Source organism: Podarcis raffonei, chromosome 2 (genome assembly GCF_027172205.1).
Source record: "Podarcis raffonei isolate rPodRaf1 chromosome 2, rPodRaf1.pri, whole genome shotgun sequence".
Classification (NCBI taxonomy): Eukaryota; Metazoa; Chordata; class Lepidosauria; order Squamata; family Lacertidae; genus Podarcis; species Podarcis raffonei.
Window position 1 is genome coordinate 105,872,656 of NC_070603.1, and position 23,855 is coordinate 105,896,510.

Below are 23,855 nucleotides of genomic sequence, written 5' to 3' on the forward strand. Positions count from 1 at the left end.
GATAATAATAATAATAATAATAATTTATTATTTATTCCCCAGCCACTCTGGCTGAGTTTCCCCAGCCACTCTGGGCGGCTCCCAATCAAATGTTAAAAACAGTACAGCATTAAATATTAAAAACTTCTCTGAACAGGGCTGCCTTCAGATGTCTTTTAAAGATAGGATAGCTACTTATTTCCTTCACATCTGTAGGGAGGGTGTTCCACAGGGTGGGCACCACTACCAAGAAGGCCCTCTGTCTGGTTCCCTGTAACCTCACTTCTCGCAATAAGGGAACCGCCAGAAAGCCCTCGGTGCTGGATCTCAGTGTCCAGGCTGAACGATGGGGGTGGAGATGCACCTTCAGGTATACAGGACCAAAGCCGTTTAGGGCTTTAAAGGTCAGCACCAATACTTTGAATTGTGCTCGGAAATGTACTGGGAGCCAATGCAGATCTGTCAGGACTGGTGTTATGTGGTCCTGGCAGCCAGTTCCAGTCACCAGTCTAGCTGCCGCATTCTGGATGAATTGCAGTTTCCGGGTCACCTTCAAAGGTAGCCCCATGTAGAGCGCATTGCAGTAGTCCAAGCGGGAGATAACCAGAGCATGCACCACTCTGGTGAGACAGTCTGCGGGCAGGTAGGGTCTCAGCCTGCGTACCAGATGGAGCTGGTAGACAGCCGCCCTGGACACAGAATTGACCTGCGCCTCCATGGACAGCTGTGAGTCCAAAATGACTCCCAGGCTGTGCACCTGGTCCTTCAGGGGCACAGTTACCCCATTCAGGACCAGGGAATCCTCCACACCCGCCCGCCCCGTCTCCCAAAAACAGTACTTCTGTCTTGTCAGGATTCAACCCCAATCTGTTAGCCGCCATCCATCCTCCAATATTATTATTAGGACATCACCAGCACCACACTGGTGGGCTGTTGCACATGGGTGCTGAGTGGCTGCAGTCAGATTGGTGGGTTGCAAGGTGTGGATGCCTGGTCTATAGGAGGAAGGGATGGGGCTCATGTTAAAAAATGTGTCTTTTTTACTGGGAAATGATATATAATGAAATGAAAAGGATGTTGAAAATAATGTTTGTAAAAAAAAAACACCCCAGAAGCCTTTCTTCTGCGAATTATAGGGATAGAGCTACCTAAATTGTATAGAAATTTTTTAATGTGTGCGACTACAGCAGCAAGAATGTTACTTGCCCAAAAATGGAAAGAAGAAGAAGAAGTCCCAGCAAAGGAAGAATGGATACAAAAACCTATGGAATATGCAGAAATGGCGAAACTTACCGGAAGAAGTAAGAATTCAAGAGAACAAACTTTTTTTATATATAAAAGAATGGAAATGGTTTATTGAATATTTACAGATAAAAACACTGGCAGGATTATTGTAATAACCTGCAGCTATGGAAGAGTATATATATATATATATAAAGAAGATAAATAAATGAGCAAGTTAAGTTAATTTGGATATGCAGAAGATAATAAATTTAAGGAACCACAGAAAGAGGGGAAAGGAATTCAAGTTTTAAAATGTCAAAATGAATGTAAAATTAGTGAAATGTATATATTTAAATAAGTACTTATTTTTTAAAATGTGTCTTTTTGGCTCAGAGACACACTAGGAAATTATTTGTTGGGCACCACAAAGATGCGCATTTCACAGAAGAAACGCTTGTGATGCTCAGAACGCCCATCCCAAAAGGCAACACACACACACACACACACACACACACACACACACACACAGGAGAAATTAGGGCGACTGTGGTGTCACCTGATACAAGAGCACTGGCCGTATAACATCTCACTCCCATCCACATAAAGAATTAACGCCAGATGTGACAGGACGCCAGTTGCATTTGCTTGTATTTAACGGTGATTATGGTATTTTCTTACCACTGCTTACGCAAGGCTTTTTCCATTCACCACAGCAATTGTATAATGACAGTTACTAGCTGACGTTGTGTGTGGCTGGGTGAGGGTTGGCCTTCCAGCAAACACCAGTGGTGCAACCACCGTCAGAAAATTATTACAGGTCCGAGTGCTACATCGGAAGGAGGAAGTATGTTCTCAGATTCTATCTTCGCTGGGAGTTTTTTTTCCCTTACAGTTTCTGAACTACAAATAACAAATTTCAGCATTAAGATGCCGATGGATCCGTCATTAGTGACCATAATGCGCTCCTTGTGTGTTGTTATTGCCAATATACACTTGTTATCAGTGGAGCAGTTACGTAATTTTAGGCTTATTATGGGTTAGGGAGAGAAAGGGTGCTATTTAAGAGGTGGGGGAACCCTTTTCAGCTTGAGGTCCACATGGCCTCATGGGGAACCTTTAGGGGGCCACATGCCAGTGGTGGGTGGAGCCAGAGGGAATAGTGGGCGGGGCAACAGCTGCACACATGCCAGGCTACATGGCAGCCCCACAAAAGTCAGACGCACCCATCTCTCCGTCCATCAAACAAGAGGCGTTTTCGTCATATTATTGCTTAACATGGAGGAATGGTAGTTGAAATTATTGGAGACAAAGTTGATAAGTTTTGGTTAGGGAAAAGCTATTGCTGAAATTATTAATAAATAGAGAAGCGCTTTTGGACTTTTTTGTGTAAAAGGAAAATGGATGAGTCTGAGACATTTGGCTGGGAAGACTGGGAAAATATTGCCTAACAGAAAGTAGAATTGCTGGGATGTCATTCTAGAGTGGTTATTTTGAATAATTTCTTTTTTCCCCAAATTTTTTTTATTGGTTTTCCAAATTTATAGCAAACATAAAAGAAAAACATTACAATATAAAAAAGACAAACAAACAAACATTTATCCTAGCTATTATAATCCCACTTTTGATTTCATTGTTAGATGACTTCCTCAAATCCCCCTAGCTGAATTTCCATGTAACTCATTGTAGCACTTTTCCAATACTATTTTCAAATAAAATTAACTTAGTCAATTAACATCTTTCTTTCTTTTCATTTTCACTTCTATCCATAGTGTTATGCAATTTAACATATTTAACTCCTAAGCCAATTTGGTACTTACAAATAGTTCTACTTATGTTATCTTAGAATATTTAACTAAATACTCCTTCAATTTCTTCCATTCTTCTTGGTACTCCTCCTCTTTCTGTTCGCGGATTCTTTCGGTCAGGTCGGCCAGCTCCAAAAAGTATTTTGAATAATTTCTTTTATGTAACTGACAGATGGAAAATTGGAAGTCTTTCCCTCTCCCCCCCCCCTTTTATTTTTTTGGTTTTCCTTTGGTGTTTTATTTTCTCTTTCTCTTTCTCTGTTTTTGTTTTTATTTAGATTATTTTCTTTTACCTTATTGTAGACTGAAAAAATTGTAATGAAATCTGATTTTTAAAATACCCCCAAAGAGGCATTAGCACTATTCAAGGGCATAATCCAGGCAGCCAAAAGCACTCACAGAGGGCAGACTGCATGGCTGGTGAGTCTTGATGGTCAGATTGAGATGCCTGGATGGGCACGTTCAGCCCCCCCAGGTGCCTGAGGCTCCCCACCTGAGGCTGCTTTAGGTGGTATTGTGTATTGTTTACTTCAAAATGTGTTATGGCAGCCCTCCTACATTTGGGGGGCTCTCCTGATGAGCATAATCCTGAGCATCTGCCCTAAAGTCCTGCCCTGATTCCATAACCAACTTTGTTATACTTTCTCATAAGCTTCCCCCACAGTAATATGCACACACACTTCTAAAGGAAGACCCGTTACCTTCCCAGTTGACTTGACCCCCTTCCAGATGCAGAAATAGACAATGACCCAAGTCGTGAGCAGGCAGAGGATCAGCTGCCAGCTGAGCTCTCCTGGTTCAGCCAGATCCCCCGAAATCCGCAGCACCTTGTTCCTAAGAGGTGGGCGAGGAAGTGGAGAAGGAAATTAGCAGGGGCCGCAGCTTGATCATGAGGAGGACAAGAAGAAAAACCATTTGCCCCTGTCCTTATCTAGTGCTGACTCTACCATTAGGCATTGCTTAAGAGATATTCAAAATATTAAGTGAGTTATAAATGATTTAAACAACTAACTAAATGAAGAACCTCACTTCAGATGACATTGCAGGTACCATTAAAAGGCAGCAAATTGTCAATAATTTTTGTACATATAATTGATATAATATTTTAAAATGGGTCTCTGCAATGGGTGTCTCCGTGTTGTTTTTAAATTTATCTGCTGTTATTTTCTGGGCTATTTTTAAAGCTGTTTTTTTATTACATTTTGTACATCACCTTGAAACGTGTGCGGAAGGTGATGACTAAACAATATTAGTACATAATAAATGTATATAAATTATATACTGTCTTTTTTTTATCCCCATGGAAAGCACCCTTTGAATTTTCTGCCTCAGGTGCCAAAATGTGTAGGACCCCCTTCTTGTCTGAACCATTCCTCCCCCTCACTTTCCGGTCTCCCCTCATTCTTCCCCACCTGACCCTGTGAATTCAGGAACCTTTCCTGCAGGACCCACACCGCACGCCCCCCAAGAGACCGACATCCTGGTATCCCTCTAGGGAACAAGCACCCACTCACTCCCAGAACTCTATGATGGGCGAACGCTGGTCAGCCAGGTTGCTGCAGTTTCTGGCAGTGCTGCTGTTGGTGGTGGTGCCATTGTTGTCGCAGCCGCCCAGGCCAAAGAGCTCCGTGCACTGGGGGGTGTTCCAGGAGTGGCCGCAGGTGGCCCAGGGCAGGGTTTCCGTCAGCGAGTGCACCAGGTAGAAAAGGCCCCAGACGAGGATCATGATGTAGTAAGAGTTGCAGAAGAAGACAATGACCATAGAGGCCAGGCCCAGGCCTAGGGAGAAACGAGATGGTCAGAGGCTGGCTCAGGGGAAAGGGGAGGAGGCATGCGGTTCTTCCTGAGGGAAGGGCAGCATGTTCAATTCCCACCAAGGCCTGGCTTGGGCATGCAGTGAGAATGAAGTGGTAGAGTCCCAGCCTGGTAGAGCAGAATGTACCACTTTACCTTCCAGGTGAGAGATCATATCTTGAATGCTCCCTTACGTGAAAGGAAAGGGAAGACCTCCCTGCAAATAGAAAATAAGCACTGTTTTCCATCTCCTGGTTTTTTGTTTTTGTTTTAAAAAAAACAAGGAAGTGGGGTGGCCTCTCACTGGCAGCCTGAGATCCATTGGAAGCTGCCTTGCACCAAATTCAGATCGTTGGTGCATCTGCCTCAGTACTGTCCACACTGACTGGCAGCCGCTCTCCCGGATTTCAGGCAGGCCACATCCCCAGGTATCGGACGTGGATACGTCAGGGATTAAACCTGGCACCTTTTGGGTGCCACTGAGCTACAGTCCGTTCTGGCACTTCGAACACCCACAACCTCACTGTGCTACATGCGAAGACTAGGCCTAAGCCCTGCCCAACTCCACCTTCTTCTTCCATGACAACTTTCTGTCTTAGCTGCATAGCTGATAGCGAAGGCGGCATAGACTCTACTGGGGGAGCAGAGATCTGTCCCAGGGAAATCTAGATTCTGCACCATGGGAAACTCAGCTGTATAGCCTACATGTTGTTGCTGCTGTTATTCATTGCCTGCCCTTCGCGCTAAGATCCCAGGGTGTTACTACAATTAAAACACAACTTTTAAAAACAGTTTAAAGCAACTTTCTGTCGCTCACAGAAATAAGGGGGGGTCCCGAAAATAAATGATCTCTGTTGAATGGTCTCTTTAAATTTGAAGGTTCATTATTGTTCCACAAGATGTGTATTTCTTTAAGGGCCACAGCAAATAACTTGACCCGGTTTTACAGCTGTGAAGCAGTATAGAAGGTGCTGTTAAATTATGTTAATTAAGCTGTTGGGTATTAGTATATAAAGAGCAGCACCTAGCTCTCTCAGTACTCTGGTGGTTGGGTCATGCTTATTGATATAATTAATGTAAAAGGAGTTTTTGCTTTTGTTATTAAAACCTAGCTAAACTTATTTTGCATTTCTTGAATATGTGGCCTCCCCAGCAATCTTTCTGCAGTGCAACTAATCTGCAAATAGCCAACAATTTCATGTGTCAAAAGCCAGGAAAAAGAGGTGTGTCTTCATATACAAATAAAGCATCCGTTTACCTTATCTGCACATTTTATTCTGGAAGGCCAAGACTCTGTCAAAGCCCCACCTCCTCATTCAGCCCCCAGTCCAAATTCTGAGCTATCACAAGAGACGTGGCCCACACGCTTTCAAGCTTCCCGGCACCACGTCCTGAAATAACCTTAAGGGCTTTAAAACTTGCTCTGAATTCTTCATCCAATACATTATTCAACGTGTTGGCAGAATCCTCACAGCCCTGCGGTAGCCCCACGTGGCCCTGACTGCTAATGTACGTAGAGGGCTGGATATGAGGCATTCCAGGCCATGCGTCAAAACGCATTTACCGATTGCACAGCCGTTGCTGCCAGCCCTTTCGCCTCATCTGCCATGTCCGTCTCCTGCTCCCCTCCCAAAAAACCCGATGTGCTAGTGTAGCCTTATCTATATGCCTGGGAAGCTGCCTCGCTTGCTGGTGTAGGCCCAGCTCTGTAGGCCCAGTCTGAAGAGTTAGCCTTGGTGAAGACTTGACGTTTTCATCCCCTAAAAAGTTTTTGATTGAGTTTCCACTGAAATGAGGCTGCATTTTAATCTTGTTTTTTAAGCTGTATTTCAATCAATTGTTTTTATATTTGGTGTTAGCCGCCCTGAGCCCGGTCTTGGCTGGGGAGGGCAGGGTATACATAATAATAATAATAATAATAATAATAATAATAATAATAATAATAATAATAATAATAATGCACGATGCAACGTTGGAGGGGTGGGGAATCGCTGGTGGCTAGTATTGAGGAGTGACAAAATTGGTGGTAGCAAAAGGGGATTCTCCACTCACAGGCAGACTGTCCTGTGTCTACATGCGCAGCCCCCAACCACCCCACGATCTCCATGAACTCAAAGGGAGGAGTCCATGTCCTCATCGTCCAAGCAGCTACTTAGTAAAGGGCCTCAGGGAGCCCTCTCTGCTGCTCCTTTTAAGGGCTGTGCTAGTTCTTCTACAGCAGTGGTTCTCAACCTGTGGGTCCCCAGATGTTGTTGGACTACAACTCCCATCATCCCTGAGCTCTGGCCTTGTTAGCTAGGGATGATGGGAGTTGTAGTCCAACAACATCTGGGGACCCACAGGTTGAGAACTGCTGTTCTACAGCAAGGACGGAGGTAGTCTGGTTGCACTCCAGCCCCCATCGGCCCCAGCTAGCCGACGGCCCATGTTCAGAGTTGGAGAGAAGTGGAGCGCAACATTTGGAGTGCCACTGATGTTTCCTCATCCTTGGCCTGTCGAAATGGTTGCCAGGCCTTTCCAGGGAGGAGTTTCCACATTGAACCAACGAGCCCCCAGCCCCAGCCAGGCACCCACCATGGAATCCCTGTGCAAGGTTCCTTGGCAGACAAGTCGATGTGGGGTCTTATTCCCTGAAGGGCAAGCCTTGTTTGAGCTGCTCAGCAGGGCTCAAATGACACACAGGAAGGCTTGCTGAAATCCACACTTGACAGACTCCCCCTGCAAACTGTAACTGCGTCATAACCTTTGAAAGACAGGAGCTTGTCTGGGAGTCTTGTTATAAACTCAAAAAAGCAGCTGGTCCCTGCCAGAGTCCCCCGGCCAGCTTAGCCCTCTAAGGCCCGAGGCAAGAGGTGCCCCACAGTCTGCATGGGCCTGGCTGAGGGGTGGGCAGCCACAAAAGGGGGCAGCCTTCCACCCAGCCCCTATATAATTCAAGCCATGCCCCAGGTTACATGAGAGCACATTCTTAGAGCCCTTGACGTTTTCCTAAATCTGAATGTTTTTTGGGGGAAGGGGGTAAGTTGGTCAGGAAGGACGACATTATTTCAAGCAAACATGTCTATTGCTATTGAACCCCTAATACGCCTCTATGTCACGCTGGGGACCCACAGAACACAAGCGGAAAAACCTCTGCTCTGCTAGGAGACTCTCTTGAGCTACCTAAGGCCAGTTTTGGGCCCCTGCAGAGGCCACACCACTTCAAGGGGCCCCACTGCACCCCACGGGCTCTCTCCCTCTGCAGGGCTGTATGGATTGGGCCTAGAAGCAAGGAGGAAGGCACACTGCAGGTATCTCTTGGGCCTAGTGCACTCAAAAGCATGAAGCCGGCCCTGAGAATATGCCTTTTCCCTGGCAGCAACACCTAAGTGGCTCCTAAGCATAGCCTGCTTATGATGCGGTTCACATTCCAAGCCTTTTACCTTTGAAGAGTGGGGCGATGTTCCAGGCAGAGATCCCACCTTGCTTCATAAACTGCCCAAGGGCCACCTCCAGGAAGAAGACGGGGATCCCCCCGACAAAGACGATTAGTAGATACGGAATCAGGAACACACCTGTGCAGAAATCGGGAGTCAGCCCTGTTGCTGTAAGAAGCACTGCAGAGGGGTATGAGAGACGGGGCCTTTTTGGTGGTGACCCCTTAAAACTCTAGAAACCCCTCCCAAGAGAGTTCTGTCATCCTCACTCTCTTTTTGTGTGTGTTTAAGCAAGCATTTGATGCCCCCTTAGAGGACTATACTCCTAACCCCACTTATCTAGGAGTAAGCCTCCTTCCGAGTAGTCTTCTGCTCTGTTTTGAATCTTTCGCTCTTTGCTGCTGTCATCTTAATTGCAGATAAACTGTGCCATTCCCCCACCCCCACCCCTAAATCATCTCATTGTTAAGATATTTTTAGAGGCTTTATTTTTGGTGAGCTGGTTTGAGTATAAATTGTACAGAACAGTGAAGGGAAACAACCCAATTAAATGAATAAATTAAATAAAAAGTAGCTGGTCTGGCTCAGCAGTTTCATACGGAAATGTGGACCCAAAGGAGTCAGATCCTGAGAGTCTTCCCCATTTTCATAGAATTACAGGGTTGGGAGGGACCCCAAGGGTCATCTAGTCCAACCCCTGTAGTGCAGGAATCACAGCTTTCTCTCCCTTGTTGTTCACCAACCTGCTATTCAGGGGGTGGGTGGGGATGTTGATCCCTAACTCCTGTTTACTTCTGCAGTGGGTTCTTGTACATTTAGGAGCATCTATCTAACCTCTCTAGCCTAGCACTGTCAACACTAATTTGCAGCAGTTCTCCAGCATTCCAAACAAAAGGAAAATGTCCTACAAGGATACACAAAAGATTGAATCTGAGACCTTCTGCAGGCAAAGCAGATTCCCTGCCCTCAAGCTAAGTGAGGCTCAGTTTCATAGCACGAAGCCATCAAAAGCAGCATACAAGACACACAAACTCAGGTTCTGAAAACAAATAAACTCTAAAAACAGTAAAACCTGCTTTACCCATTCTAAAAACATTGTCAAGAATTCTTAAAAATATATATGTAATTTTGTATATTGTTATTTCCCCACTGTATATCCTTACTTGTTGTTTTTTGCTTCTTCCCTGCTCTGGGATTGAAAATATTCAACAGAGAGCGTGTTACAAATACTTCAAATCAATCAACCCGCCAGAACAAAGGGTCAGTAAGGACCAGACATCATCTGACCACCTCCAGGTAAGCTTTCTGCAAGCAAAATTGGGATGAATGCTCAACAAACAGGTTGACAGGAGGAGCCCTGTTTGCATGTGAGCTTCTAGCACTGAAGGCATTCTCTGGCATCCACTGCAAGCAATCCTTTCTTGAGCATCTGCTTCTGTGTCCAAGAAACTGAATCCTATGGACACAAACCAGTGGACAAGGCCTGGGACCCAGTATTCATACTGCTCCGTTTTCAAGTGAATTCCCCATGGCTAACATCCACGGACCCAGCGGCCTTTAAAAGTGGTTTGTTTCACTCTGCTAGTTCTGTAGTCACATGGCCTTGATTTTATCTCCTCTATGTTATTGCCCCCATTGGCTATTTTCGATGCAGGTTATACATAAACCCAGTTTGAATTGCATTGCTCACTACGTGGATCGAATAAATCAGCGGGGGCACAGAATGATTCATCTGATGATTTCCATAGCAGTTTTGCATCTGTGGGTAGGGATGCCTGCTATACTTTCAGACACTGCCGGAGATGGAGCGTGTTACCCCCCCCCCCTTTCTTGTGTTACAAAACCCTTTGAAAGAAAAGCATCCCAGACTGTTCAGCTCGGCAGCACAGAATCCGCTTGCAAAATCAGATTCACTCATCTGGTCTCATTGAACCGAGACTAATCTTCCCACCCGGCTAAGGTTTGAGAAGTCAATGAGCCAATGAGTGTCCACAGCAGCTCCTTCGCTCTCCCCACCTTCTGGAACATCATGTGATGCTGCACACACACTTCCTCAGCTGGGTATGTGGGTTATGCTTTTCCCAGTGGCCATGAGAGATGAGTACAGGGTGGAAGGAAAGCCATTAAGGTCCCACATGGAGGAATAAGAGCAGAAAGGAGCAGGAGCACCACAATTCAGAATCCAGGACTGAATCAGAAGGCTCAGCTAAGGAATCTGATTTCAGCACTGGGTCTAAGAGAAGCAGAGCAACAATACAGAACGATGCCTCTGAGCACGTGCAGAGTTATCCCAGTTTTCCATTTCCACATGGAATGAAAACTAAGGTTCTCAGGAAAAAGAGGGATGTCAGGCTAGAGGAACCACTACTGCTCCCATCAGCTTTGACTACTGGTCATGCTGGTCAGGCTGGAGAAGCAGAGGTTTCCCATCTCTGGGCCAGAGCCTGGCAATCCTTGGAGAGTTAGAAGCAATTTGAAAGAAAGAGTTTTGCTCAAAAAGTATATGCATGTGTCTCACTTTTTTCTTCTCTGATAAAAGGATTCTGTAGAGTGGGGTTTAAAAAAAAAAAAGTTTCCAGATCTGACAGTGGGACGAAGTCAATTGAGTCACTTTCTTACCTCTTAAAAACAACTGTTTGTCTCCAGCTTTACTTACTTAACCCAATTAGAAATAATGCACAGTCAGGGATTAGGCACATTTCAGGGATGGTGCAAAATTTTGCAGCTGCAAAAGTCACAATCAGAGGGTATATGTTGACTGGGCAAGTGGGGCTGCAGCCGATGCTCGTCCTACTCAGAGTAGATCCACTGAAGTTCATAGATGTGACTAACTTCAGTTCATTAATTTAAACGGGTCTACTCTGAACAGAACTTGGCTGGATTATTTACCAAGTGGTAATTTAGCACACTGCTAACGGTGCGTGGAACTAGTTAGGCTGTGAGCATGTTCACAGGCAGCAGAGAAAATGTTGTCGTGCTCCTCGCAGTTTCCCTCGGGAGGTTGTGGGCTCTCCTTACTTGGAGGATTTTAAGCAGAGGTTGGATGGTCATTTGTCATGGATGCTTCAGTTGAGATTCCTGCATTGCAGAGGGTTGGTCTAGAGGACCCCCGGGGTCCCTTCCAACTCTACAGTTCTATGATTCTATGCTGCTTCTGTGTCAAGTTCAAGCACATGGTAAAAATGCACATGGTGAAGTGAAAAAGGAATGGGAGTGCCTAAAAGAATACCTTAAAAGCCAAGATTCGAGGAGAGAAATCTGGCTGAGTCTGGAATAACCTTGTGAAGTGAAAGGATATGAAAGAGGAATTTATATCTAGATACTAGGATAGAGATGATAAGGAAAACAGGAAAACACAATGAGAGGTAAAGGAGATGCTGTGGGATTGATGGAAGTGAAGGTTTGTTTTTCTTTTTAGTGTTTATATTATTAATTTGTAAGATTTGGATTTGGGTTTTTTGTATGCTTGTTTTTGTGTTTTGTATATTGTTATTTTCCGGGTTTTGTGTTTGTGTGTGTGTGTGTGTAGAGAATCCAAATAAAATTAATAATAAAAAATAAAAAAATCCCATACGCCACTTGCTACCGACAGACCCCACATATATTCGTATACTCGTGGTCTTCTACCACTTTGGGATGAAAAAAAAATTCTCATCTGCATAGACCCAGGCTAACAAGAAATGAACAGAAGAAGCTACCCACAATGCGTCAGGATACAGAATAGGGAAGCTGATGTTATGGCCATAGGAGCAGCAAAAAATGGGTTAGGTACTACAGGGTACCAGGATGATTTTGCTCCTTGCAAGTCACTAGAAGCTACCTCTTCCCAGATCAGCTCCAAGTTCCTCCAAAAAAGAGTGTCCATTTTCAGAGAGCAGTCTTCTTGCGCTCGGTTTAGACACCCACTCTCACCCACCCAACCTGGTTTCCCCCCCCCATGGCCACCTCCTCACCTCCTCCATTCTTGTAGCAGAGGTATGGGAAGCGCCAGACGTTGCCCAGCCCCACAGCAAAGCCAACACAGGACATGATGAAATCCATCTGCCGGGTCCAGGTCTCCCGCTCAGGAACGGGCAGCTTCCCGGGGCCCATGGGTACCACCAGAGGGGCAGTGATGGCTCTCCCTTCATGGCTGGACTCTGCTGTGCCACCAGTCGCCTCGGCACCCTCTGCCTCAGCCAGCTCTGAGCACCCACTGCCCTCTGTCGAGGCAAAGAACAAAGGATTAGTCAAATCAGTCAATAGGTGTGGGGGATCAAGCCAGCTTTTGAACAATCTCAATCGATGGCTGAAAAGGGAAATTAACCTGAGCTTCCTCCTTTTGAGCGTGTCTCCTTAATTCCGGTCTCCTACTTTTTGCCACCCAACTTTCACATTTATCTCTGCCACCAACAGGACTCGAAACTTAAAATTTCAGCAAGAAACAGAACCTGGAATGTTCAGGAGCCACCTGAAAGAATGTACTCCTCCACTTTTTCTTTTCCAGAAATGTATTGTTTCGTTTTTGGCATACAAATACCAGTAAAACAGTACGTAACGCATGACAAAGAAACAAAAAGACATGAGCATCGGTCAAATTTTAGTATCAAATAAAGTAACATTTTTGTGGCTTGTCCTTGTTTAGTAGTTATTTTCTTCACAGGCTGTAAATTGCCTAGTTTTTATTCATTATACACATGGACAGCAGCGCTTGCTTTTACCCTGGGATACTTCAGGGAGGAAACCTAATGATCCACGGAAGCGCACCCTTTCCTGAGTATCATTTGCAAGATCACTTACTATGGGTTAGTTATACCTTAGCAACCTTCAGCCGTACCCAGCGAGTTGCTCATGGATAACACTGCATCAACCTGGAACAAGGTCTTGAGTGCCACACAACTCTCTGTCTTAAGGTCCTGTGCTGCTAAACATCTTTATAAACGGCTTGGGCGAAAGAGTAGCTTATCAAATCAGGGTATGGCACAAAGCACGGAGGAGACGCTAATGCCATAAAAGTCAGAACCAAGTCTTAAAAAGACCTCAACAGGCTGGAACGCCGGGCCAAATCCAAGAAGATGAAATGCAATAGAAATTCAATAGAAATAGGTACTAAGAATCAATAAGCAAAAATACAGGACTGGGGCTGGGTGAGGTTGGTGGGTTTGAGAAGAGAGACCTAGCTTTGTATCAAAGCAGCTGGAAAGGATTTACCGTATTTTTCGCTCTATAAGATGCACCAGACCATAAGACGCACCTAGTTTTTGGAGGAGGAAAACAAGAAAAAAAATATTCCAAATCCCAGAAGCAAGAGGGATCGCTCTGCAGCGAAAGCAGTGATCCCTCTTGCTGTTCTGGCTTCTGGGATAGCTGCGCAGCCTGCATTCGCTCCATAAGACGCACACACACATTTCCCCTTACATTTTAGGAGGGGAAAAGTGAGTCTTATAGAGCAAAAAAATAATCTTAGATTATTGTGAGCTAAGCATGAGCCAGCGGTGAGATACAGCGGCGTAAAAAGCAAATGCATTCACATAGGCTGCATTAACAGATCATGAGGAGCAATTGTTCTACATTTAGTCTGCACTGGTCCGACTGTGCCTAAAATACAGTTCTGGGTGCCACATTGTAAGGCAGACATTGATCAGTGGAAAGAGTGGCCAAGAAAAACACAAGGGATCCTGGAAACAAAGAACGGCTGAGAAAAGTTGGGTAAGTTTATAACCTGGAGAAGAGAAGACTCCACAAGACATGATGGCCATCTTCGAATATCTAAAAGGCTGCCCCACAGAAGTTGGGAGGAATTTGCTCTCTGTCGCTCCGGAGGGCAGGACCAGAACCAACCAGTGTTAATTGCCAGGAAGCAGAATTCAGCTAAAAGGGTTAGGAGCAGTGAACTGGTGAAAGCTGTTCAACAATGGAACAGTCCACCTTGGGAGGTGGGTGGGCTCTCCTCCGATGGAGGCAATGAAGCAGAGGCTGGACACCCACCTGTTAGGGACGCAGTGGTTGCATCCAGGTATTGCACGTCCCGCGTGGAGCAGAGAGAGCTGAACTAGGCGATCTCTGAGGTCTCATCTAAGTCTATAGCTTGTGACATTTTGGTGCCTCTAGCTGCTGCCCTAGAACATCTGGGTGCTGCAGCATCACCCGGGTAGCGCACCACCCTAACCCCTGCCCCAATCCTTTTCATATATGTGATGTAAGCATTCTAATCAGTGTTAATAGTTGTCACAGTGGCCAACCTGTGGGGAAAGCGCAAGCAGGACCAGAGCACAAGAGCAGCTTCTGCTGCGGGTTCCAGCAGTGGGTAAAATGACTCCCCCTAATGCTATGGCTTTGCTCTGGAACCTATTGCTACCCTGGCCTGGCCAGGGCAGGAGTGGCACTCGTTTCCCAGGTCGAAAATCAGTGCCTCAGCCTGTGCCAAGGAGCTAGCTTGGCATCACTGCCTGCCCTTTGAGGCCCATCTCTGCTTTTTCGTTTCTTCGAGCGCCAAGTACTTCAGAAACACTTGGGCGGCTTAACGAAGGCAGGAATTTTCCAGGCCTACCTTTTATATAATGAGCAAAACCCTTTAAAGGGGGGGGGGAGGAAAGACACACAAAAACCCACCCTCTTTCATTCTGGAGTCCTAGTTTCGACGTCACAATGCAGGGAGGTGAGTCACCCACTAGGCAGCGATGCTGAATCCACACATTCATACACACGCAGAGGGAGTCACAGGAACCCGCACATCAGGAATCACACTCACAATGGGTTTGCACACATGCACACACACACACACACTGAAGTGCATACTGGGCTGTTGCACATGGTGGTTTCCATTTCCCCCACCCTCAGTGAGCTGCGGGGTGGGTGGGATCCCTTTTCCCTTCCTTCTTTCTTTCTGAAGCCACTGAAATAAAGGCTGCGTACGCTCCATACACGCAAAGCACATTTAAAGCATACTATTTCACCCCAAATAATTGTGGGAACCGCAGTTTACCTCTTGGGCATATAATTCCCAGGGCCCACTGCAGTTCCCAGGATTTTGGGGGACTGCGCTTTGAATGTGTGGTGTGTACGCAGCCGAAGAGAGAGTTAGCCGGCTCCTCTCACCTTCCTTCTAGCCAGCAAAGAAGTGCCACGCCAGAGACAAAGCTCATAGGAGAAACGTGGGGGTCTGCACTGGGAAGGGTGTTTTCCAGCACCATCGTAACTCTCGCTGTCGCCAGCCCCGCTCAACGGACAACCCAAATTCCTCAAAGAAAACAACCTCACCCTGGGGAAAGCCCTGAAAATCTCCTTTTGTGTTGAGCAGCCTCCGCAAAACCAGGGTGGAGGGTGGGGATGACCCGTTTTCAACAGCCACAACAACAAAAAGCCCCCGGAAGAGACAAGAGTTGTGAGCAGAGCAAAGCAGCAAACAACAGCCCAGACACAAAGCCCCTTTTCCTCGTTGTCTGGCTTCCCTCCCCCCCACAGCCAACGTGCATCCAAGGCCCTGGCATGTGACGGAGCTAATCCTCCCCACTTGTGGGGCTGAGGCTGCCGGACACCCTTTGCCTACCCCCCTCCCTCGCCTGGGTACAGATCAGCCACTTAGTTGGCACCACTCACGGGCATTCTCTTGGGCAATGCTACGAAGAGCACATGCTTTCTCAATAAAAAGGAATGAGGGCAGGGAGGAGGTGATTGGAGGTTGATGGTTGCACACAAAACAATCTTGTTTTCTCTCACACAAATGTACACACACACACACACACACACACACACACCTTCTGCTCCAGCTGAGTTGTTGCCTTATAAGGGGCTGATGCAGAGAAACCTCCAAGTTCTTCTTTTTGCCAGCTGCCCTCGTCTTGGAGAACCAGCCTACACGAACCTAAGAAGAATCCTGCTGGATCAGGGCCAGTGGCCCATCTAGTCCAGCACCCTGTTTTCCCAGGGGCCAACCAGACTCCCCTTATGGGGAACCCGCAAGCAGGATAACTGCTTCGGACATGTGGGCATTCAGTGCCAAATGGCAACTGTAGTGCACTGGTGATTAAAGGTGGGTCACAGGACAGCAGATCCACCACCACAGAAATATGTGGTATAAAGATAAATTTAACAATAAGAAATCGGTCTCCAAATGCACGTTTCGGTTAAAGGGGTCTGAAAAAGCTGGAGGCTGCTGTTGCTGCTTTAGACTACACGCCCTGAGTCCATAGCCCATTGACTCCACATGAGTTCCCCTGGAATACTCACCCTCCCGGTTCTGTATTCAAAAGAATCCCTAACTCTGATTAAACCTCCTGCCACCACTCCTGCCTTCCAAAGGAGAGGGGGAAATAATGGAGAAAGGGAGAGAGCCATAAAGTACATAAAGTGTGTGCCCCGGGCACAGCACGGAAAGCCGCAAAGCACAGGGCATCCTGGCAGAGAGAGGAGAGAGGCAATGAGCAGGAACACCTTGGCAGAGACAGGACATACTTCTGGCACAAGGCGGGGAGAGATGCCGGCGGGGCAAAAGGCGGATACAGCCCAGCTGCTTGAACCCATCCATCTCAGGCGGCTCGGTGATGGCAGCATTTGAAAGCAGAGTCTATTGTACTAAGTCTCAGTCTGGAGTCGAGATGGGGCACTGCTCTGTTCACCTGGGTCGCCACTGATGGGTCGCCAGTGATGCTTCGCAGGTGGCACGCAGCCGGGCTGCTACTTACCTGAGCCCATCCACAGCGGGAAGCAGGGTAGGAGAAACGAGGACTCCCTGAAACCCCACACCCCGGAATGCACCCCGGCCCTACTCCCGATGCCAAGCCGGCGCTTACCTGAGCAGGTCTCGGTGGGCACTGGAGCCATTGGCACACTGGGCTAGCGGGCAGGAGGCTGAGACGGGTGTCGGGTGTCGGGAAAGCTGGCTCCGGGTCTTGGGAGGGGATCTCGGCGCGGTCTCAGAAGCAATCCACAAAGCACTTGAAGGTGAGACGGAAGAACCTCATTGATGGGGATTTACACCAGGGAAACGGGCTGGGGCGGGCGAGGGTCTGGGCAGGGCCTGGAGCTCAGAACCAGGCGGCGCGGGCAGCGCTGAGACGACGCTCCATCGCTCAGCTCCGGCAGCGAGGCTTCTGGCTCTTCGCAGCAGAGGCGCAGCAGAGAAAGGCAGCAGCCGCGGCGACTCCGCTTTGGCCCCCGCCCCGCTCGCGCCTCATTGGCCCGCCGCTGCTGGCATCAGGCCTGCCGCTTGCATGTCGGGAGATGGAGTCCGGGCTGGCGCTTGGGTACCATGGAAATGCTGGGAGATGATGGAGGCGAGCAGGTGCACGAGTGGGCAGGGTGGAGCCAGAGAGAGAGAGAGCAGGGCCTGGATTCTGCAAGCGCAGGAGCGAAAGGCGCGCAAAGCCCGGCGCAGAGGTTCGGTTCCGCTTTCTAGCCGGGGATCCGAGTTGCTAAGCAGGAAGCGAAAACAAGGCTCGCTCACTCAACCATTTGTTGCAACCCTTTCCTTGTGGGGGGCAGAATAGTTTGTGCAACTACACAGGCTCCTTCCGGGTAGATTTCTGCCTAAACTTTCTGGAGAAGTCTTTCCTCTCCTCCCAGGCATTTTCGCAAGCATCATCTTAGCTTTGCGGGCAAGGGAGTTTGTTTACCTAAATCTACCTTCCTGTGGCTAAAATCCGCAGTTGCTTAAAATGAAGCGGTCAGTGTTAAGGTTTCAGGCGGCCACGTAAGAGAAGCCATCAGGAAGGCAGATAAACCTTGCCAAGCAGCCCACGCTGCACAGTGAGGTATTTGGAAATAGGGTGAACGTGTAGATGAGAACATAGAATTCCAATTACTTTGTAATCCACTGGTAAAGGGCAACCCAGAAAGACTTATTTTTTATATATATAAATGTTTATTGAGGTTTTACAAATCAAAAATTTCATCGTTTCAGATAGAGTATTGTCATGAATAAAGCTCACATAAAAAACAAAAACACCAGAAAAACAAAGATATATAGCAAAAAACAGAAAACAGAAAAACAGAAGAAAAAGAAAAAAGAAAAATCCACTTTTTTATATTAACAAAATTCCATACCCCTCTGTCTTGAACTCCTCACATCCCCCTTTTTTGTGTTCCTCTTTATTCCAATCAAATTCAGCAAATTCAAGCCCTTATTTAAACCATGCTTAACTTTATATTCTTCTAATTATTATGTCCCAATTTTTCATTATTTTAACCCAATCCTCTTCTTATATACTGTGACATAATATTATTCTGTTCATAACCCCTTCTCCTTTTTGACATTCTTCTTTTCATTCACATTTAACCAAATCCCACAAACCCTATTACCTTCACTTCCCACATCATGTTAACACTCAAACATTTTACAGTGTTTTTGTAAATAGTCCTTGAACTTTTTCCAGTCCTGTTCCATCAGTTCTTCTCCCTGGTCACGGATTCTGCCAGTCATTTCGGCCATCTCCATGTAATCAATCACTTGCATCTGCCATTCTTCCACGGTGGGTAAATCTTGTGTCTTCCAATACTTGGCAAGGAGTATTCTTGCTGCTGTTGTTGCCTACATAAAAAATGTTCTATCTTTCTTTGGCACCCATTGGCCAACTATGCCCAAAAGGAAGGCCTCTGGTTTCTTAGGAAAGGTAAATTTAAATACCTTCTTCAGTTCATTATATATCGTTTCCCAGTAAGCCTTAACCCTTGGGCACGTCCACCAAAGGTGAAAGAATGTTCCCTCAGCTTCTTTACATTTCCAACACTTGTTGTCAGGCAGGTGATAAATTTTTGCAAGCTTGACTGGGGTCATGTACCACCTGTAAATCATTTTCATAATATTCTCTTTTAAGGCAATACATGCCGTAAACTTCATACCGGTGGTCCACAACTGCTCCCAGTCAGCAAACATAATGTTATGACCTATGTCCTGCGCCCATTTAATCATCGCTGATTTGACCGTTTCATCCTGTGTATTCCATTTTAACAGCAAGTTATACATCTTTGATAAAATCTTAGTTTTTGGTTCTAACAATTCTGTTTCCAATTTTGATTTCTCCACCTGGAAGCCAGTTTTTTTGTCTGAATTGTAGGCCTCTCTTATTTGATAATAATGAAGCCAATCTCGCACTTTGTCTTTTAATTTCTCAAAACTCTGCAGTTTCAATCTGTCACCTTCTTGCTCCAAAATTTCCCAATATTTTGGCCATTTGGCCTCCATATTGAGCTTTTTCTGAGACTTAGCTTCCACCAGAAAGACTTATTTAAATATCCCCTGGGTCTGTAGATGTATATATTGAGGAAGCTGGGATAACTCTAATCAGTAGAGCAGGAGGCTGTCAATCTCAGGGTCGTGGGTTTGGCCCCAGGTTGGGCAAAAGATTCCTGCATTGCAGGGGGTTGGACTAGATGACCCTCATGGACCCCTCCAAGTCTACAATTCTGTGATTCTTTCAAAATGCCAGAAAAGCAATCGATGGAGTGGGAAAGTATATATAAATGTTCTAATGGACAGAGAGTAGCAAAGCAAACTTAGTGAAATAATAAAGGGAATAGCATTGCTAAGTATACCGTATTATTGATTGATTACAGTTATAGCCTTTTCTCCAATAAGCTCAAGGTAGTGGTTCCCTTGCTCCTCATTTAAACCTTGCAACAATGCTGTAAGGTTAGGCTGAGAGGCATTGACCGGCCCAAGGCCACCCAGTGAGTTTCATGTCCAAATGGGGATTTGAACCCTGGTCTCCCAGCTCCTAGTCCAACATTCTGACCACTATATCACACTGGCTTTCAAACAGAACACAATTAAGAAAATTGGTTTGATTTAGGAAAATACCTTAACAGGAATCTAAAGTATCTTTGTGGTGGAAGGAAGAGGAAAAGAGGTGGTTGGGGCTTCTCATCCTATAGTGCAATCTGTTTTCAACATGCAAATTTTAAAAAGAATTGAGCCTTACGGCGACCCTGTGGGAAGGGATTTGTGCAGAAGTATTGTGGATTAATTTGGGGGAAAGAATGGGAATGGTTAGGAATTGGCAACATTAAAACAACTGAATCAAGGTAATGATGTCTCTGCCTACCAAGAGTTAATTTAACGAAAGGGGTAATAGACTCCAAATATTTTCAGTTGAGAAATTTTGGGTCCAAAATAAATTGAGAAGGAATTATGTTAAGGAAGGAAAGTGGATTAGAAGTATTACTAACAAAGAGAAAACAGAAAAAAATGATATGAGGTATAATATCAACACAGTTGATCTGACAATAATATAAAAACTTTGATGAAGGTGCACACCATTTCCTCAGGCCTTGTGTCACACCCTCTGTGAATGTTTTTACATGGCTGGAATGTGTCCTTAAACTTTTATTAGATCTCTTGCTTATCTGGAAGGGGTTTATGGAGGTGTGTGTTCAGGAACTAGCTGACTGTACAAAGGTTACGATTGACACTCACTTCTTAGCCCACATTAGCCTCTGGTCATGCCCCTGATACAGTGGTACCTCGGGTTAAGTACTTAATTCGTTCCGGAAGTCCGTTCTTAACCTGAAACTGTTCTTAACCTGAAGCACCACTTTAGCTAATGGGGCCTCCTGCTGCTGCTGCACCGCTGGAGCCCGATTTCTCTTCTCATTCTGAAGCAAAGTTCTTAACCTGAAGCACTATTTCTGGGTTAGCGGAGTCTATAACCTGAAGCGTATGTAACCTGAACGTATGTAATCCGAGGTACCACTGTATATTGGAAAATGCTTATTAAAGCCATAGCAAGTTGCTATATGGCTCCATTGAGGATAAAATTAATGCCTCTAAAGCACAATGCTGTGGATGTACATCTCATAAGGAAGATATGATACTGCCTGGATATCCAAAAAAAATTGGATAAAAATATTAAGATTACCAAAACAAGTTTTCATCTGGAGTCAAAAGTTTTAAATGTACTACCCATTAGCCCAAGCGGTGTCTGCATTGTTTATAGCACCAGGCTGTGTCAAACTTCTTCCTGAGGTTGAGAAACTTGTGTTTCGTTAAGGGGAAGCTGCGTTTCTCAAAAGGTGGCTCCATGTTGTACAAAACACATGCAGCCTGGGGGTGGGGAAGGAAGGTGGTCTTCCTAAGAAGACATAAGCTGGAGCAGGAAGAATTTGAAAGTGAGAATGAACCAAAACGCCTCCTCTGAAAGGCCTGGTGTGTGACTTGGAGAAGCCATTGTTGCTCAGCTTTGCCTCTCCCTTCACTCTTGTTAGATTGAGAGAATATGGGCCTACCCTCCAAGAAAGGCCGGCTCTGCCATTGGGGAGAGTGAGGCAGCCGGTGCCACCTCAGGCAGCCATTTTTGCTGTGAGGCGAAGGCCGGAAGCTGTCGTTTATCGTTACTGCATTTATTATTTCTTTATTTATATACCACCCTCAATCCGAAGATCTCAGGGCGGTTTGCGAGATAAAAACACAGGATAAAAACGCAAAATAAATAGTTCAGACCAAAACAAACCTCTTCCCGCTGCCAAGGAGCAGGGGAAAGGTGTTTAGACCACCTCAGAGGACAATAATAGTTTATTTGCTGGGTTCAAGCAGCAAAAATGTCTTCAAGCAGCCCTGAAGATGACTCAGGAAACGGCGACGCAGAGCGTTTTGACCATTTGAAGCGGGGAAGCGCTATGTGCAGGACGGAGATTATTATAGCTTCCTGCCCGTAGGAGATAATGCCCATTTCTTCCCTCCTTTTCTCGCCAGCCCGGCTAACACTTCCTCCCACCCCACCCCCCCAAGCCGCCCATGAGAATCGGCACTGGGAGCACATTCCCATGGACGGCTTGCCCGGTTGCCATGGCGCCCGGTGAGCAAACAATTCCATGGCATGGCTAAGTCTCCCTATGTAGCAGGCAGCAACCAGGCTCACAGGGCAAACACACATACACGGGAGGCCCCTTTTCTCAAGCCGAGGAGTGAGGGTTAATGCCTTAGAAAAATAGGCTGAGGCACAGCCTCCGCCCGCTGCTCCCTTTTGTGATGCGAAAATAGGCCAAGGATATTTCTGGGGCCTCCTCCCCAATAGGAAGCACATTGTATCTTCCCTGGGCCAGATAGGAAAGTGTGAGAATCAAAGGCAAGGCCGAAGGGCTTCCCACCATTGCGGAGACAGTGTGGTCCAGCAGTTTCCAAACCCTCCGGCTGCAGAGAACCATTTTTTAAAAACAAAAAACGGGCTTCCCTGCGGAGGAACCTCCTTTTGCACAGACCATTCTGGGAAAAGTTCTGGTGCAGGCAATCCAGAATAAACTATTCACAGCGGTGACAGGTCCATTTGTCCAATTATGTATAGAAGCAGATGGGGGAAGGTGGTTTTTAAAAGCAAAACGACTCCCATCCCCACTTCCCTCATCTGTTCACCCCCCAAAGGTGCTTTGCTCTTCTGATGGGCTCCCTTCCCTGAGGGCAAAAGGCACTTGTGGATTGAGGCTATGTGGGGTGAAGAAGGGATTTGATTCTCCTCAGCCATATGCCCCTTTTCCGATCTGACCAATTCATCTCGATTGGCCCTCAGCTCATACAAGGTGGTGGTTCAGGACTGCTGGGCCTCCTTCCTGCTCCATGTAAACTCCCCTCCAGTTCCCCATCTGAAGCATGATCAGCAATAGCAGACCACCTGTGTACGGCAGTGGAAGCCTGTCAGCCATCTTTGAACGCCATCGGTCCATTCTTGTATTCCCAGTTCTTTATACATTAACCTGGCAGTGGTTACTAACCGCTGGATCTCTGCTACTTTCCAGGTCCTGCCCACCCTTTTCTTGAATTGTTATGTGCTCCCGATATTAAATATGTTCTCCCTTTGGGCTATATAGCACCCCTTTCATTTACTCTGAAGCAAAGCATTTCTGTGGCTCACGTGCATTAGAATCAAGTGGGGTTCACTAGGAGGCAAGTTGGCAGGAGGGGCATAATTTCAGTGCAGGAAGTGAAAACATGTCAGGAAACCAATGGATTTTTATTCTGACAAATATTCAGGGAGTAGGGAACTTGCAGTCCCCGCCCGTTGCCAGGCCACAGCTACTATTGCATCTCTGGCCATTGGCGGGGGGGGGGGTCACGATCGCTGGACAGATGGGGGTTGAAATCCAACAGCGTCTGATAGGCCACCCCCCGCTCTAGAAGCTTCTGTGTGTTGTCTTTTCTTTTTTAAAAACACAGTGCAACACTATCTCCCCTTTAGAACTGTTTTTTAGTCATCTTGTTTTTCAAGTGGAAATTCCTGCACACAATCTAGCATTCTTCCCATCCCACCTGTAAGGATAATGCGGTCTTTTCCCTACCATCAGCCTCTCTCTATGAGAGCTTATTCATTACCACATCAGAAGAAATGCTCATTTGCAGAATATTTTATCTGACATGGCAACTTCCGAGTTTCTCATACGGAAGGCTTTATCATCACGTGCAGACTTATCATTTCAATTAGAGACATGAGAAATCAGTCAGTTGTCTGTTACACTTAGCACTACATATATCACTCTTGTGATGAATATATTTGGTTATAGTTATTTGTGTTACGTTAAGGACTCTGCATTGTTTAAGACTCCTTCCTCTAATCACAGGGAAAAGGAAAAGTTAAATTCCTGTTATCTGAACGTAAGGATGCACATGGAGCCATACTTCTAAGAATTCCTGATCTACAGGCCCTTTCCTATACATTCAACAGTCATTTTATAC

The 23,855-nt window shown here is 46.1% G+C and overlaps 1 protein-coding gene across 2 annotated transcripts in view; it reads right to left on the reverse strand.

Annotated features, from left to right (window-relative positions):
• The window catches only part of LOC128408546 (sodium- and chloride-dependent creatine transporter 1-like), a 30,405-nt gene extending 13,075 nt beyond the window's left edge, over positions 1 to 17,330 (reverse strand). Inside the window, exons 1-5 of one of the 2 annotated variants that reach the window (XM_053378438.1) lie at positions 16,990 to 17,330; positions 12,172 to 12,420; positions 8,225 to 8,356; positions 4,523 to 4,787; positions 3,710 to 3,842 (exon numbers count right to left, since the gene is read on the reverse strand). In XM_053378438.1, the coding sequence (XP_053234413.1) occupies positions 3,710 to 3,842; positions 4,523 to 4,787; positions 8,225 to 8,356; positions 12,172 to 12,420; positions 16,990 to 17,020 (810 nt within the window). In that variant the 5' untranslated portion in view covers positions 17,021 to 17,330. Of the gene's footprint in view, positions 1 to 3,709; positions 3,843 to 4,522; positions 4,788 to 8,224; positions 8,357 to 12,171; positions 12,421 to 13,919; positions 13,972 to 16,989 lie in introns of those variants that run through there. The other variant, XM_053378437.1, reaches the window with a different exon arrangement.
• Positions 17,331 to 23,855: the final 6,525 nt, after the last annotated feature.